Raw genomic sequence first — 18,825 nt, forward strand, 5'->3', positions numbered from 1 at the left:
AAGGACAATCCTTCTTATGGGGCTTCCATTATTGCGTTGGATAGAGGTGGCTACAAAGAGTGTCTGCCTTTGGAGGACACAGCACGTCCATCCAGTACACAGACATGTAATGCTTCATTTACCTTGTATTTGTGCTGCTGGGGAATTGAACAATATACGCCGGGTCCTCCAGCAGATTACACCTGATAGTGGTGGAGACACTTTGTGATCATCTTATTATTGTGGGACCCTTCTAACAAAAATGATTGCCAAAGGGAGTCACCCTCTTTTGAGCATTCATTGCATACAAGATAGAAAAGGAGAAAAATGCAACAGTATATAGCAGCGAACATGGCGGAAGTAAGAGGAGTTATGGATGGCTTTGTCTCACCTGCTGGCTGTGCTCTGCCTGCAGTGCTGTCTGAAAGGCATTAGGTGATAATTCATAGCGTCCAGCAGTAACTTTTGGCATACCGGGTCTGACCTCATGAACTCTACTGACTGTACCCTCTCTACCAACTCTGGAGCTGGGATGAGAGCAAAGCGAAGTCTCTTCATCAGATCTGGGGCATACTGCATACGTGTTTCCCTGTCATGTTCCAGCCAAAGTACAGACATCTGAAAGAGAGCAAGTTCAGACTCCACTGGAGGTGGCAAGGAGTCCAGCATGGAGCGCATCTCTTCAAAGTTGAGCAGCAAAACATCCTCCACCAAATACTTGTTGGCTAGCTTCTTTGTCTCCTCCAGGCCATGAAGCGCTGCAATTTTACACACCTGCTTATAGTTCTGCACTGAAATCTGATCATTGAGAAACTGTACACAAAGCTTTGTCACCTGAGGAATATGCAAGATCTTGCTGACTGATAATACCTCCTCAACTGTATCTAAAGATAGGGTAACATTGGCTGTGTAAAGGTACTCCAAGACCAATCTGAGTCCGATTGAGGAACATCCTTGCAAAACCAGGTTGTTGATAGCTCTAGGGCTGACGAGCATCTTCTCATCTGGAGAAGAGGAGGGTGTCCCAGGCTCATCTGACTGTTGCTGTTGTTCCTTTGGACCAGTTGACAGGCCATCCTGACCAGGGTGACTGGAGAAAAGAGATCTGAAATACTGAGAACAAGATGCAAGTACAGCTTTGTGGCAGTGGAACTGCTGTCCTTGGGCAGTCAAGGTCACATCACAAAAGAGCTGCTTCCTCCACAGGAGGTTCAGGCCGTGGAGCAGATTATCACTATGACTCGGGTCAAAAGTGGAAGTCCTGTCCCCCGATCTGGACATGGTGGGACTCTAGTGTGAATTTCTGCAGATACCTACGAATAATGAAAATCCATTTTAAAACTTTACTGTCAGATAAGCAAACTATAATGCTAAGGCTAGGTTCACACTAGCATTCAGAGTTACATTTTTCTGTTCCATTATAGGAAACTTGGAATCTATGACAAACAATGCCAATAACTACACAACGCCATTGACTAAAATGGGGTCTTTTTGGATTCCATTTGAGTGTCCATCACTTTAACAGAAAAAGGGGCAGCATGACACGTTTTTTCTACACCTAAAAATGATGGAACTTGCAGCAAAGTCTCCTAATGGATTCTCCAATACAAGTGTGAACTTCGCCTAAAGTATGTTTTTTAATTAACTGTTTTTGTTGAAATTTTTCCCCAAAAATAATAAAACTTTGTTGAATCATTGCGAAATTCTTACATATATGATCAAGAGTTGAACGGAATAACCTTGTGCCTAATATATCTTCAAGAATTTATTACTTGAACATTGAGATGCAAAGAATGACATTGACTTCTTTAAGAAAACCTAAAAGTATCGATTGTAAAACACAAATTCGTAGAGTAATACACAAACTTTTAAAAGCATTGACACAGATGCTTTAACCCTAAGATGCATAATTCATCAGCTTCAGCTTATTTTCTGTTATGGTATCATAGACTCTGTAGAATACAACATAGAACAGATGTAGTATAAAAAGGCAAGATTGTGATAATGAGATATTTATCCGTGACTGATATTCTTACAGAAATTGTACTATTTGGGATTTCATTTCTCTAGATCTTTCCATTTTAAATCACCTGTAGAATCCTCTTAATTTCATTAATAAATTATATTTCTGAATTTCTCATAGTTCTTTTAAAAGAAGAGGAGTGATCACATCTGCATCCACAGTATAATACCAGAAAAATGTGCTTGTGTTTTTCTTTTGCTACTTCTTTTGAGAAATATGTGAATAATGTGCACAAACCCAAGCAATAGCAATAACTATTATTTAAATGGGTTAATAGGAAGACTCCACTTAGAAACTATAAGTTCGTCCTGTCATACTTGATCAAACAGTAACTTCATAGAGAATTTAATAACAAATAATAATAGATAATAATGCATAGCATGTATATAATAAATATATGGCATATGGATTTGCACAGGAGGGCACAGTTGCACATTATTTTTTATGCTTTATTATTTACTAAACTTGGTAAAAGTTTTGTTTTGTGGAAAATTAATAGGACAGGATCTGCCGTCAAACACATAAGCAGTGCCATACATATTAAGACAAAAGCTTAGTGCTACTGGTAATTGAATGGACAGTTGTTTTACAGATATCCCAGGTGCTGTCACTGTGATACCTGGTGTAACTGTAGAGATGATCACAGTCCCTCCCATTCTGTCTGAGCACATAGTAATAATGTTGAGCTGCCCACAGACACATCTGACACCTTGCTACTTTTGCAAAGCACCATGTGCCTGCTGATACTGTATGCACCTCAGTCACAGAGCCCTAAAAGTGGCCCAGTAACTAGAAGAGCGCTCCAGTTTTATTCTATCTCCAAAATAAGAAAAAAAGGCTAAAATGTATTTTTCTCAGTTTGCAAAATATATGAAGTTCAATTTTGGACTATTCCAGTATTTTCACTTATTTCCAAGTTATAATTCTATACCTTACTTATTTACACTATTTCTAATCAAGCATAAAGCAATAGTTATAATAGTTACAGCTCTAGATGAAGCCAAAATGACATAAACCACATTTGCTATGACTGGATCCCTTTATAATCCCCCCCTGAGAGATTGCACAGTAATCACCAGTATTACATATTACACAGCCCTCTAGAAAATTTTACTTAACACCAAAAAAAGTACAAGCTAATTATGAAAGGAAATGAGGAATTGCTGAAACAATTGCTGGCAGCAAGGCTGAGAATCAGACCCACCACCACCATCATCATCATCCTCAGCAGCAATGCTCCTCAGCTCATCCCATCTCCAGGATCTCAGAGATCCTCTGGATAAGATCACAGTGAGTGCAGCACATTGCAGCCCTGCTCCCTCTACCACTGGTCTAATATTAGAAAAGCAGCATTTCTATAGCACCGACATAGTCCATAGCGCCGTACAGCTCACACTGATCACTGCCTTCCATTAGGCTATGCTGTGCATACAGATGGATCTCAGCCTAGGAGCCTTCCTATGAAAGTATGTTTCTAAGTATTTTTTGTAAGAAAATCCACATGACTAGGAAGAAAACCTACTGATCTGGATTGATCCCAGTGCTGCAGGGCAGTGATCCCGCATGCCAGGCTGGCAGTGAAGGGGTTAGGGGCACTGCTAGTATCCCAGGCTACTTTCCCTCTTCAGCAGCATGTGCGGAGGTAATGGCAGGCTAAGGCTTTGCAGGAGGCTCTCCCTCCAGCTGCACCTGGTCACTCTCCCCTCCCTCCCATCCTCCTATTCTCTTCCCTGTGTTCAGAGTTTACTGTCAACAATCTCAAACCTCCCGTGTAGTGTCACCGTCCACGTCCACGTCCACCCCAGACCACCAACTTACCTGCCTCCACCGGATGCCAAAGTCTAGGACGACTTTCTCTTCCCACCCCAAAAAGGCTGTGCCTCCTTCCCAGTGTCAGCTCTGCAGCTCCTTGTGATCCCCACAAACTCCAGGCAGTCGGTGCACTCAGGGAAGGATCATTTGATCATGGTGAATTAGAGGAGAGGAATGATAGTAGAAGTGTGAGAAGGAAGGAGAGAGGGAGCAGAGGAGACAGGGAGTGAGCAGAGCTTCCTGCAAGAGAAGGAGAAGAAGAAGAGGGGAAAAAAATGTACGTGTGACAAATTATGCTACCAAGAAACAACACATCATTATCCTTGGGCCTGGGGCTCAGTGAGTCGTAACGAGAGTAATAGGAAATCCACGGTTGGGGAGAGAAACGGTCGTGCATGGCCGGTGGAGAGAGACCATGCGAGGGGGCTGGATGCTGAGGAGCCGGGCAAAATTATGGCTCAAGGCTATTGTAAAAATTGTCGAGCGTAAATGACTGCGATTTCAAACATCTTTGGAAGAAAGAAAAGGGGGAAACGAAGCCCTCCCCCCTCCTGTCCTCCTCCTCCTCCCTTTCCCCATCCCTCTCTCATCTCTCTCTCTATAAAGAACCGTCAAGTTTTAGTGCGCATTGCTAATTAGTCAATTTCTCTCTGCCTTCACAGGCGGGCGACTCTGCTGCTGAGCCGAGACTGCTCATTTCTGCCACCAGTTTTTTTTTTAGCTGTGATCTGGATGAATGAGTAGCTGTCTTATGACAAAAAATAAACTCCTATCCCCTCCTCCCCCCTTCACAGAATAAGGAGATATTACCACCCCAAGCCTGTCATCTACCCTGTGCCCTATACAAACTTTCTATAAAAAGTGTTATACTACTGATCCCCCCTATAATAAGGAGACATTACCACCCCAAGCCTGTCATCTACTCTGTGCCCTATACAAACTTTCTATAAAAAGTGTTACACTACTGATCCCCCCTATAATGAGATATTACCACCTCAAGCCTGTCATCTACTCCGTGCCCTATACAAACTTTCCATAAAAAGTATTACACTACTGATCCCCCCTATAATAAGGAGATATTACCACCCCAAGCCTGTCATCTACCCATGCCCTATGCAAACTTTCCATAAAAAGTGTTACACTACTGATCCCCCTATAATGAGATATTACCACCTCAAGCCTGTCATCTACTCCGTGCCCTATACAAACTTTCCATAAAAAGTATTACACTACTGATCCCCCCTATAATAAGGAGATATTACCACCCCAAGCCTGTCATCTACCCATGCCCTATGCAAACTTTCCATAAAAAGTGTTACACTACTGATCCCCCTATAATAAGGAGATATTACCACCCCAAGCCTGTCATCTACTCTGTGCCCTATACAAACTTTCTATAAAAAGTGTTACACTACTGATCCCCCCTATAATGAAATATTACCACCTCAAGCCTGTCATCTACCCATGCCCTATGCAAACTTTCCATAAAAAGTGTTACACTACTGATCCCCCCTATAATAAGGAGATATTGCCACCCCAAGTCTGTCATCTACCCCGTGCCCTATACAAACTTTCCATAAAAAGTATTACACTACTGATCCCCCCTATAATAAGGAGATATTACCACCCCAAGCCTGTCATCTACCCATGCCCTATGCAAACTTTCCATAAAAAGTGTTACACTACTGATCCCCCTATAATAAGAAGATATTACCACCCTAAGCCTGTCATCTACTCTGTGCCCTATACAAACTTTCTATAAAAAGTGTTACACTACTGATCCCCCCTATAATGAAATATTACCACCCCAAGCCTGTCATCTACTCCGTGCCCTATACAAACTTTCCATAAAAAGTATTACATGTTATGCACACGCCCGGGCTGAGCGGCGTGTGCGTGTGATTGTAGTGATTCCACTGGACCGTGCCGGAGAGTGAATGCCTGGAGGGGCTTAACTAGGTATTCACCCGATCCGACCAGGGTCGCACGACGGCATACGACGCCAGTGCACCAAGGAGGAACCGAGCAAAGGGACCAGGTGCTACTCCAGGACAGACCCCGGACACGGCTGTTGACCCACACAGGGGAATACAGGAACAGACTGGTAGGCTGGCACACAGACTGGTGGGTATAGGCAGGCACGACTGGTATGCAGGCAGGCGGGTAAGCAGGCAGGGGGGTACAGGCAAGCACAGCTAGAGTGCAGACAGGGAGGCACTAGCAGGTAGGAACACAGGCGGGATAGGACCCAGTACACACTGGGACTCAGGAACAATACAGGCAGAGGGGTACAGGCAAGCACAGCTAGAGTGCAGACAGGGAGGCACTAGCAGGTAGGGACACTGGCGGGATAGGACCCAGTACACACTGGGACTCAGGAACAGAGCCACAGATGTGGCGGACAAACACAGCAGAGTGAGGCCGCCCAGAGAGGTGAGCGAGAACAGGGCAGGACAAGGCCGCCTGGAGCGGTGAGCAAGAGTAGAGCAGGACAAGGCCGCCAGGAGCGGTGAACAAAGGATCAAAGCTGAGCGAGACTGCTGGAGCAGTGAGCAAGAGTAAAGCAGGACGAGGCCGCCTGGAGCGGTGAGCAAGAGTGGAGCGAGACTGCCGGAGCAGCGAGCAAAAGGGTCAGAGCGGAGCAAGGCTGCCGGAGCAGCGAGCAAAGGAGTCAGAGCAGACTAGAACCGCCGGAGCGGTGAGCAAAGGAGTCAGAGCAGACTAGAACCGCCGGAGCGGTGAGCAAAGGAGTCAGAGCAGACTAGAACCGCCGGAGCGGTGAGCAAAGGAGTCAGAGCAGGCAAGGCTGAGTAGGGGGGACAGGGCTCTGTTCACACGGAACAGACAGGAAGGGAAAGGCAGAGCCAGACACCCACAGGGTACTTGCAGTGAAGTAGCGAGTGGACCACAAACTCACAAACGGGAGTACAGAGACAACAGGCAGGAGTTAGGTACGAGTTCAGACTCTGCAGAAAAAGGAAAGGAACGGACATAGAGAAAAGACAGATGAAAGATAGGAGAGAGTACAGACTGGAACTGAGTGTACGGATGAGACCGACACAGGAGCGGGACACAGGAGCGGGTCTGGGAATACGGCCCCCAGAGAGGCAGGACGAACAGGCAAGGAGCGTGTTCAGACAGAACAGACAAGATACAGGAGCAGGTCTGGGTAATCGGCCCCCAGAGAGGCGGGACAAACAGGCAAGGAGCGTGTTCAGACAGGACAGACAAGATACAGGAACGGATCTAGGTAATCGGCCCCTAGAAGGCGGGAGGAACAGGCTAGGAGCGTGTTCAGACAGGACAGACAAGATACAGGAACGGATCTAGGTAATCGGCCCCTAGAAGGCGGGAGGAACAGGCTAGGAGCATGTTCAGACAGGCCTGGAAATACAGCCTCCAGGAAAGGCAGCAGGCAAGAGTACACAGACAGGACTCAGTTCAGACACGGGAACTGATACCACAAGGCAGGAGACATAGACAGGACTCAGTTCAGACACGGGAACTGATACCGCAAGACAGGAGACAAAGAACGGGACCTGGCATCTTCAGAGTGCAGGCACACACTGAATGAAACACTATGCTCAGGCAGGGATAGATGGGAGCAGCTGAGCTATATACCAGGTGACAGACAGCAATAGGCTGAGGACGCACAAGGGGTGTGACCCACAGCAGGTACAAAAAGCAGGAAGTGATCGGGCGCCACCCTTAAGCAGCAGAAACAGACACAAACAGACAGCATGGAGGGAAGCCAGAGAGACATTCTGGACTGGAGATCAAGTGCGCGCTCTTGCACAGTGGGAGATGGACCACCATGCAAGGACGCCGCCAGGTATGTTACAGTACCCCCCCCCCCCTTACGCCCCCTCTTCTTCAGGCCTGCCAGAATCTTCCGCAGGGAATTCGAGGACCAGTCGTTCACTTCAAGGAGATCACTTCCACTGTCCACAGGAAAAACTGATCTCATCTGGTTAGCTAGGATGCTACCTCCTATCCAGCCATCCTCAGCAACAGACGAAACGGGTGGAGTACCAGGAACAGCACACAAGGAAGTCTCTCTCCACATATTTTCAGGTGGCACCCCAGAGGGTACAGGAGACAACTGGAAGTCCTTCACCGGGTTGGAGGGGGACAGAGACTTGGGGGTAATCTCTGCTTCGAGGTACATCTTGTCAAGCTCACGGGAAGAAATAGACGGGTTATCAGGTACATAATGAGGAAAAGTCACTGTCTCTTTGTTATCTGGTGGTACCCCGGAGGATTCAGGAAACAACTGGAGGTCCTCCGCCGGGTCAGAAGAGTGCAGAGGCTCAGAGAAAACATCTGCTTCAGAGTACACTAGGTCGGACTCACTGGACGAAGCAGGCGAGGTATCGGGTACCGAGTATAGGAAAGTCTCTGTCCATTCACCACCAGGTGGCACCCCGAAGGGTTCTGGAGACAACTGGCGGTCCTCCGCCTGGTCAGAGGGGTGTAGAGACTCACGGGTAACCTCTGCTTCAGAGTACACTAGGTCGGACTCACTGGACGAAGCAAGCGAGGTATCAGATCTAGGATATAGGAGAGTCTCTGTCCATTCACCACCAGGTGGCACCCAGAAGGGTTCTGGAGACAACTGGAGGTCCTCCGCCTGGTCGGAGGGGTGTAGAGACTCGGGAGTAACCACTGCTTCGGAGTACACTAGGTTGGACTCAGTGGACGAAGCGAGCGAGGTATCAGGTACAGAGTATAGGAGAGTCTCTGTCCTTTCGCTACCAGGTAGCACCCCGAAGGGTTCAGGAGACAACTGGAGGTCCTCCGCCTGGTCGGAGGGGTGTAGAGACTCGGGGGTAACTACCACTTTGGGGTACCCATTGTCAGGCTCACAGGACGAAGCGGACAAAGTATCGAGTACCGGGTGTAGAGAAGTCTCTCTCCATTTGTCATCGAGTGGTATCCCGGAGGATTCAGGAGGCAACAGGGGGTCCTCCACCAGGTAGTAGAGGTGCACAGACTCTGAGGTAACCACAGCTTTGGAGCATCCTTGGACATGCACACCGGTTAAAGTGGGTGAAGCATCTGATCCCGGGTGCAGGAAGTTCTCCTGTGTGGAGTCTGGATGGGCAGAAGTCTCTTCGGGCAGGAGAACTGGTGCACTACCCACGCACATTACCCGTTGGGGCTTCTCCGGGATACAGGGAGATGAAGCTTCAGTAGGGACTTCAAGGTTGGGGTCAGGAGGTCTCAGGGAGGACAGACCCTGGCGTGACGGCTTGCCTCTACGTCTAGCACGTCTGGACTGCCTCTTGAGGTTGGGAGAAGTATTCCGGAAAGCGTAGTCACCCTGTGAGGATTCTGGGTGGGCAGTAGTCTCATTGGGCTGGAGGACTATTGCGCTACCCACACACATTACCCGTCGGGGCTGCTCCGGGATATTGGGAAGTGAAGCTTCAGCAGGGGCTTCAGGGTTAGGGTCCTCGAAGACCATACGAAAGGCCACCAGGAAGGCCTGCAGGTCAAGGACGACAGGATCCCATGCTTCCCATAGGGGGTGACCCATTTCAAGGCATCACCCGCTAGGTAGTCAATCATAAAGGCCACTTTAGCCCAATCGGAAGGAAAATAGAGAGGGTAGGCCTTAAAGTGTAGCATGCATTGCTCCACAAATGCACGACACTGTCTTGGATCCCCATAGTAACGTGGCGGATCCGCAGGAACGAGAGCTGATAGATCCATCTGGACGGTGCGTAATTCGCCTGGAACTCAGCTAAGGAAAAAAAAATTTATTTATTTATTTTAATGCATGTATTCTCTGGAAAACTTCTCAGAGAGCGAAGGCCGTGGGGCTCAACGGGAACCATGGCCTGAGCATGCTGTTATGCACACGCCCGGGCTGAGCGGCGTGTGCGTGTGATTGTAGTGATTCCACTGGACCGTGCCGGAGAGTGAATGCCTGGAGGGGCTTAACTAGGTATTCACCCGATCCGACCAGGGTCGCACGACGGCATACGACGCCAGTGCACCAAGGAGGAACCGAGCAAAGGGACCAGGTGCTACTCCAGGACAGACCCCGGACACGGCTGTTGACCCACACAGGGGAATACAGGAACAGACTGGTAGGCTGGCACACAGACTGGTGGGTATAGGCAGGCACGACTGGTATGCAGGCAGGCAGGTAAGCAGGCAGGGGGGTACAGGCAAGCACAGCTAGAGTGCAGACAGGGAGGCACTAGCAGGTAGGAACACAGGCGGGATAGGACCCAGTACACACTGGGACTCAGGAACAATACAGGCAGAGGGGTACAGGCAAGCACAGCTAGAGTGCAGACAGGGAGGCACTAGCAGGTAGGGACACTGGCGGGATAGGACCCAGTACACACTGGGACTCAGGAACAGAGCCACAGATGTGGCGGACAAACACAGCAGAGTGAGGCCGCCCAGAGAGGTGAGCGAGAACAGGGCAGGACAAGGCCGCCTGGAGCGGTGAGCAAGAGTAGAGCAGGACAAGGCCGCCAGGAGCGGTGAACAAAGGATCAAAGCTGAGCGAGACTGCTGGAGCAGTGAGCAAGAGTAAAGCAGGACGAGGCCGCCTGGAGCGGTGAGCAAGAGTGGAGCGAGACTGCCGGAGCAGCGAGCAAAAGGGTCAGAGCGGAGCAAGGCTGCCGGAGCAGCGAGCAAAGGAGTCAGAGCAGGCTAGAACCGCCGGAGCGGTAAGCAAAGGAGTCAGAGCAGACTAGAACCGCCGGAGCGGTGAGCAAAGGAGTCAGAGCAGACTAGAACTGCCGGAGCGGTGAGAAAAGGAGTCAGAGCAGACTAGAACCGCCGGAGCGGTGAGCAAATGAGTCAGAGCAGACTAGAACCGCCGGAGCGGTGAGCAAAGGAGTCAGAGCAGGCTAGAACCGCCGGAGCAGTGAGCAAAGGAGTCAGAGCAGGCAAGGCTGAGTAGGGGGGACAGGGCTCTGTTCACACGGAACAGACAGGAAGGGAAAGGCAGAGCCAGACACCCACAGGGTACTTGCAGTGAAGTAGCGAGTGGACCACAAACTCACAAACGGGAGTACAGAGACAACAGGCAGGAGTTAGGTACGAGTTCAGACTCTGCAGAAAAAGGAAAGGAACGGACATAGAGAAAAGACAGATGAAAGATAGGAGAGAGTACAGACTGGAACTGAGTGTACGGACGAGACCGACACAGGAGCGGGACACAGGAGCGGGTCTGGGAATACGGCCCCCAGAGAGGCAGGACGAACAGGCAAGGAGCGTGTTCAGACAGAACAGACAAGATACAGGAGAAGGTCTGGGTAATCGGCCCCCAGAGAGGCGGGACAAACAGGCAAGGAGCGTGTTCAGACAGGACAGACAAGATACAGGAACGGATCTAGGTAATCGGCCCCTAGAAGGCGGGAGGAACAGGCTAGGAGCGTGTTCAGACAGGACAGACAAGATACAGGAACGGATCTAGGTAATCGGCCCCTAGAAGGCGGGAGGAACAGGCTAGGAGCATGTTCAGACAGGCCTGGAAATACAGCCTCCAGGAAAGGCAGCAGGCAAGAGTACACAGACAGGACTCAGTTCAGACACGGGAACTGATACCGCAAGGCAGGAGACATAGACAGGACTCAGTTCAGACACGGGAACTGATACCACAAGACAGGAGACAAAGAACGGGACCTGGCATCTTCAGAGTGCAGGCACACACTGAATGAAACACTATGCTCAGGCAGGGATAGATGGGAGCAGCTGAGCTATATACCAGGTGACAGACAGCAATAGGCTGAGAACGCACAAGGGGTGTGACCCACAGCAGGTACAAAAAGCAGGAAGTGATCGGGCGCCGCCCTTAAGCAGCAGAAACAGACACAAACAGACAGCATGGAGGGAAGCCAGAGAGACATTCTGGACTGGAGATCAAGTGCGCGCTCTTGCACAGTGGGAGATGGACCACCATGCAAGGACGCCGCCAGGTATGTTACATTACACTACTGATCCCCCCTATAATAAGGAGATATTGCCACCCCAAGTCTGTCATCTACCCCGTGCCCTATACAAACTTTCCATAAAAAGTATTACACTACTGATCCCCCCTATAATGAGATATTACCACTCCAAGCCTGTCATCTACCCTGTGCCCTATACAAACTTTCCATAAAAAGTATTACACTACTGATCCCCCCTATAATAAGGAGATATTACCACCCCAAGCCTGTCATCTACTCTGTGCCCTATTCAAAACTTTCCATAAAAAGTATTACACTTTGGATCCCCCCTATAATAAGGAGATATTACCCCCTGTCATCTACCCCATGCCCTATACAAACTTTCCATAAAAAGCGTTACACTACTGATCCCCCCTATAATGAGATATTACCACTCCAAGCCTGTCATCTACCCCGTGCCCTATTCCAAACTTTCTATAAAAAGTGTTACACTACTGATCCCCCTATAATGAGATATTACCACTCCAAGCCTGTCATCTACTCAGTGCCCTATACAAACTTTCCATAAAAAAGTATTACACTTCTGATCCCCCCCTATAATAAGGAGATATTACCCCCTGTCATCTACCCCATGCCCTATACGAACTTTATATAAAAAGTGTTACACTACATATCCCCCCTATAATAAGGAGATATTACCACCCCAAGCCTGTCATTTACCCCATGCCCTATACAAACTTTCTATAAAAAGTGTTACACTACTGATCCCCCCTATAATAAGGAGATATTACCACCCCAAGCCTGTCATCTACCCCGTGCCCTATACAAACTTTCCATAAAAAGTATTACACTACTGATCCCCCCTATAATAAGGAGATATTACCACCCCAAGCCTGTCATCTACCCGGTGCCCTATACAAACTTTTTATAAAAATTGTTACACTACTGATCCCCTATAATAAGGAGATATTACCACCCCAAGCCTGTCATCTACCCCGTGCCCTATACAAACTTTCTATAAAAAGTGTTACACTCCTGATCTCCCTATAATAAGGAGATATTACCACCCCAAGCGCCTGTCATCTACCCCGTGCCCTATACAAACTTTCAGTAAAAAGTGTTACACTACTGATTCCCCCTATAATGAGATATTACCACCCCAAACCTGTCATCTACTCAGTGCCCTATTCAAACTTTCTATAAAAAGTATCACACTACTGATCCCCCCTATAATGACATATTACCACCCCAAGCCTGTCATCTACCCTGTGCCCTATACAAACTTTCTGTAACAATGTATAAAACTAATAATCCTCTTTATGTAATAAGGAGATATTACCACCCCATGTCCTGTATTCTGTGCCCCTTGTAAATGTTCTGAAAGACAATATAATTATAATATGATGAAGATATATTAACACCCCATGTCCTGTGTAAACTTTCTGTAAGGCTAAGTAAGGCTAAGTGCCCATGATGCAGAAATGCTCCGGATTTTACATGCGTTTTTCCTGCCAGGGACATGTGGAAGTGAAGCGTTTTGATCATGCGATTTCGCATGCGGGTTGTCGAGCGCTTTCCAAGCGATTTTAGCATCACTTGGAAAAGTGCTTGACAACTTGGTCACACTATATAAATCTATGCCGCCGGCATGGATTTTATATAGTGTAACCAAGTTAGTTAAAAAAAAAGAATAAAAATGGTAAAAAATTAAAAAAAACATTATACCTTCCGATGGCCCCTGATCTCCTTATCCGATGTGTCCAGTCTTCCCGGTGTCTCGCGGTTGTGTAAAAGGACCTTCCATGACGTCATTTATTCACATGACAGGTCACGCGACCACCGACGTCAGCGGTCGCGTGACCCGTCACATGACTAAATTACGTCATGGCAGGTCCTTTTAGACCATCGCGAGCTGCCGGGGAGCCAGGACGGATCGCAATAGAGACCGGGGGCCGTCAGAATGTGAGTATAATGTATATTTTTTATTTTAATTCTTTTTTTTTACATGTACTATGGTACCTGGGTCTGGAGGAGAGTCTCCTCTTCTCCAGACCCGGGTACTATCCGCACATTGAATTGCTTAATATCCGCATGTGCACATGTAGTCATGCGGATATTATGTGATTCAATGCAAGTCAATGGCGGTGAAAACGCCGCGATTACGCAAAATAATTGGTAGTGCTGCGGGTTTTTCCACAATGATAATCCGCAGCGGAATTCTCCGCAGCATGTGCACAGCACAGCACGGATTATCATTGGGGAACATTGCAGACCTTCTACCAAGCGTTTTTTTCATTCCCGCAGCTTCTCTGAGTTTTCCATTTCTTTTTTGTTTGTTCTTTGAACCCATAATACATTTCCACAGATATGGTTCTTTTTATTTAGTGCACATTTTTATGGTCTTTCTTTACCAAGGGGACGTGGCTCACAGGATTCTCTGGGGTGTGTCTATAGGTTCCTCTGCATTATTACCCTGTGAGCTGCGTCCTCCTGGTAAAAACCATAAAAAATGAGCACTAAATAAAAAGGTTGATATCTCGGAAACTGTATGGAGAATTGAAAACAATGTAATACTCAAGGGAGCAGAAGGAATAAAATTAGAGCAAAAACCGGCCACCTTTGACCTGGTGAAGGGTCCTCTTTAATGATTTGGTTGTCTGCTGTTTCCCTATACACAGAAGGAGATATTACCGCCACATCCCTGTCATGTACCCCATGTCCTGAGCAAACGTTCTGTGGTGATAATAAAGAACAAATATTACCCCACACACCTGGCCCGCACTTCTTGCCTTGTGTTGTGCTGCTGCCTCACCTGCACAGTACATGGAGACGTTTCCACCCCTTTCCCATCATGTACCCCATGCCTTGTGCGAACCTTCTGGACACATCATAATATTACATTATCCCAATCATGCACCCCATACGTTGTGCTGACTTTCCGTACTGCTGCCCTCGCACAGGATTTGGAGATGTTACCTTCCCAGCCCTGTGCTGCTCCCCTCCTAAACATCAACAGTCCAATATTACCACTCCACTTCAGTCATGCACTGCATTTCTGTAGTCACATGTGCTGCTGATTCCCCAATACACCACCAATCACCAGACATTACCACCCCTTCCCTGGCATGCAGCCGATATAGTGTGTTGGTGATGAAGACCCCTTGTGCCCCCTTACCTTCACCCTGCCTGAAGCTCCCACTAATAGGTGTCTGCTCCCTGTTTTCTCACCCGTCTCTTTCCTATGATGTGTTAAGTCCGTTCACCATCATAGTGATGATACACTGAGGCTTGCTGCTAGATCAGCAGGTAAACCAACGTCACTGTTATCATTGCGGTTTATTACCACACATGTTTATAACATTTCTACGCCTTGTACATCTTACACAGTTTAGTGGACTTTTATTATTAAGAAACTTTTGTTTTTTTTTTTTGTCGAAAACTATAAAGAATCTGATGGTGATTGATTGTGTAACGATACAAAAGGTTTTGTACAGTTGTGATCAACTAGTAATCCATGCTGTGTATGTCCCACAGGGAATGAAAGACGCTTCACTGTACGTATAACGTCAGGGCTGAGCAGTTATATTCAGCCCTGACATTCTTTATTCAATGGGATTGCATGGGCCGTAGAAGCCACTGATGTGATCACAATTAGAGATGAGCAGATCGATTCACGGAGAATTGGGTTTGAGTCGAAATTGTGCTTCCATGAGAATTCGAACACTTTGATATTCAGTTGGTTGATTCGTGATTCACTCAATATAATAAAAAATTTGCACGATCGCCAATCTCATTTTGCTTGGTCGCCCCTCTCTTCCCCACAATGCCCTGCAGTTGTGATATCTATAGGATTATCATATTTGTAGCCTGAGACACTCCCCATGACTGTGGTGACACCTAATCTTAGACATCAACTCAATCTTTTCTATGGAGTGGGTGGTCAAATGGAGATGATGTCACTTGCCCTCTCGGTTGTGTCTGGAATGTATTGACTTGCTGGAGAGTCCACCCCCACCTCAAATGATCTTCAGATGTTTACCACCCTAACAACAAACAATCCACACCATAAGCCTAAATTTAATCCTAACATACACAGGACAGCTCAAAAAAGGATAAACAAAGCCCCCAGCAGAGCCATGGGCGTAGTGACCCATGACTCAGCTTTGTAGGGCAAGCAAGGGTTACATAATAAAAATGGGAAAAACCCAGGTTTGCGGGGTCAAAAATAGGTTTGGAAAAGGTGGGGGGGGGGGGTGATGACAGTTAGAGCTGGTCTATATATATATAATTAGGGAGGGGGTAGGGACTACTAAACGGCATGCAGGCACCAAGGAAGAAGGTTCTGCCCTCCTGCCCTGTTAATTTGGAGGTTGAGTAATGTTGAATTATTGGAAGTAAGTGTATAGGGGGGTCATTGGGTCATTTCAGCGAGCAGTGGTGAAGGGGTTCTTGGAGTTGGTGGCAAAATTGTGGTGTACATTGGGTGAATGATAACCTCCCCTTTATGTTCGGTTTTGGTAAATTGTCTGGCGGACCTTGGGACTCTCCAGGGTGGGGTCCCTGGGAGTCGGTGATATGGAAAAGGTTTTCCAGCAACAGAGGTGCCCCCGAGCCTGTGGTCGTGGCTGGGGGTAATGCTAGATGGTTTATTATGATAATATTGGTTTCCGCCAAGTTTTGGAGCTCCAAGAACCTCCTTACCTTCAAGTTATTTATTCTTGTAATATTTGTATAAAAAAAGGCCGATTTGGCAAGTTAATCCAAAGACGGTGGTATGAGTGTTTATTGGGACCAGGTCCGTGGGAATGGGGAGGTGGTGTGAAATAGTTGGGTGGTAGAAGGGTCAGTTGGAGGGGAAGCCTCTACAATACTGCATGAAGCACTTCCATAAACTGCAGCAGCGCAGCTCAGTGGTTGCACTACTTGTAGCACGGGGGTCCTGGGTGCAAATCCAACAAAGGACAACATCTGCATTGACCATGTTTGCATGGGGTTTCCTCTGATTTCCTTCCTCTTTTGAATTTACTTGTCTATAGGCACAGAGCATACTCGGCATATTCTAGAAGCGTTTGGGCAGCTGCCTAGCAATAGCCATGGGTAACTGCTCTGGATCTTTACATGCTTATGTAGAGCAAGCTAGTCACTATGTATACTGTCAAAGTGATTATAGTAATGTACTACAACCACCACTTCTTTCCATACTCTCTCTAAAAAGAGATAGTGCTACTACTCAGTTCTAAAACAAGGAGCATGAGATTAGTAATATATATATATATATATATATATATATATATATATAAAAAAAACATATATATATATCATATATATATATAGTAAATGAAGAGAAGAACCCCTCCCTTTTCAAATCCATAATAAAGATAAAAGTTTAAAAATAAACAAAATTACATTTTCAGAGAAAATTTATCAACTAATCTCCTCTATTGCACCATAATACAATACATATACATATGTAGCCTTAAACGGAATCTGTCAGTAGATTCTACAATACAAACTATATACGTTACTAAATAAACCTGATGAGACTGGTGTATTTATTTTAAAAAACACATCAGAACAGCTGTGTAATCCTGATATTAAGAGCGCCTGAAGATGAGAGTATGAAAAATCGTCTGAGGTTCATCCAGAAAACTCTGAAGATTTTTTTCTAATTTTCATCAGATTTTCATCCATGAGTCCATTTTCTGTGTGTGATCTGTTTTCATACAACTAGACTGAAACACGTACATGATCACGTACAGTTTTACAGTTTCCTAGGTTTATAATAGAAATCTATCTGTATAAATCAGATGCCAGTCTGATGGTCTGTGTGAGATACAAATTTTTTTTCTCGCACCCATAGACTTGAATGTATGACTCTCATCCGAAATTCTGATGAAAGTAGTGCACGCTGTGATTTTCTTCTCACGGACAATCAGATCGAGAAATAAATCGTTCATCTGATCAGCACAATTGAATAACATGGGTCTGTATGCTGTCCGATTACAAATGTCACACGTCCGATTTATACGCCCTTAAACAAATATTTTGTAAGTCCAGTAAGAGGCAGGGAAGCTTTCAAAAATGATAACACAGCTATTCTAAAATGGATTTTCAAAGTATGTACACTAGTCTCATCAGGTTTAATAAATCCATTCAATAAGTTTTTTTTGTGAATTCTTGTGACAGATACCCTTTAAGCCCGGCATCTCCAACCTGCGGCCCGTGGCAGCATAGGATGTCTATGAATATGGCCCAACACAAAATTGTAGACTTAAAATATTTTGAGATTTTTTTGTGACTACTATATTCCCGCATGTGGCAGTATGTGGCTTCCATTGTGTTACCTTCCAAGCGCAGACAGTAGAATTCACATTATCAGACGTGCGTTTGCAAGGTAGCAATTATCAATAATATATCAATCTACCATTGCACCATTAGGCATTTAATGTTATTTAGAAGTCAGATAGGGGCTCTTATTTTCTTAAAGGATACTTTCACACCTTAGCGGCACATTACAAATCGCCTCCCGCTCTTTACGATTGGCCCTGCATCAGAGGGCTGCGCACTAGGCACTTTGATTCAGCGTCAGGGTCCCAAATGATAAGTCCATTACCCCAAATCTTACTAATGCCACAATTTTAGATAAAGTTTATTATATTTAGAGCTGTGCTGCTCCATCATGCTAGAATTAAATCCCAGTGAGAGGAATCATGAGAGCCGATGGGAGCTCCTAAACAGCAGCGAGTAGAGACGGAGAGCAAATAACTGATGGTTCCCATTCGTCTGTCCATGCGTAGGGGCAGGAACCGGAGAAAGGAACATGGGAAGGGCGATAGGGAAGAAGGAGTCTGATGCGCGGAAAAAGAAGACAGACTGAAAACGAATAAAAGAAGTCAAGAAGTAGAAAGCAGAAGGGAACTAAGCTAAAAGAGGTAGGAGTCAGGAGATCGGCTCCATAGGCTGTAAGCTACCTGCAGGTTGGCAGAACAAAAGAAAGGCAAAACCACCATTTCGAATCAGGCCACAATCAGCAAACATGCCCCATCACCACCTTGTTAGTGACCTCACTCTGAGGCATGCCTAGCTACACTCAGT

The 18,825-nt window shown here is 46.5% G+C and overlaps 1 protein-coding gene across 1 annotated transcript in view; it reads right to left on the reverse strand.

The window, feature by feature from the left end:
* The window catches only part of KLHL14 (kelch like family member 14), a 117,804-nt gene extending 113,406 nt beyond the window's left edge, over positions 1 to 4,398 (reverse strand). Inside the window, exons 1-2 of the mRNA XM_073679217.1 lie at positions 3,821 to 4,398; positions 371 to 1,292 (exon numbers count right to left, since the gene is read on the reverse strand). Of these exons, the coding sequence (XP_073535318.1) occupies positions 371 to 1,260 (890 nt within the window). The 5' untranslated portion in view covers positions 1,261 to 1,292; positions 3,821 to 4,398. The remainder of the gene's footprint in view (positions 1 to 370; positions 1,293 to 3,820) is intronic.
* Positions 4,399 to 18,825: the final 14,427 nt, after the last annotated feature.

Source organism: Phyllobates terribilis, unplaced genomic scaffold (assembly GCF_046119375.1).
Source record: "Phyllobates terribilis strain yellow unplaced genomic scaffold, ASM4611937v1 Scaffold_4__5_contigs__length_816908805, whole genome shotgun sequence".
Taxonomy (NCBI): Eukaryota; Metazoa; Chordata; class Amphibia; order Anura; family Dendrobatidae; genus Phyllobates; species Phyllobates terribilis.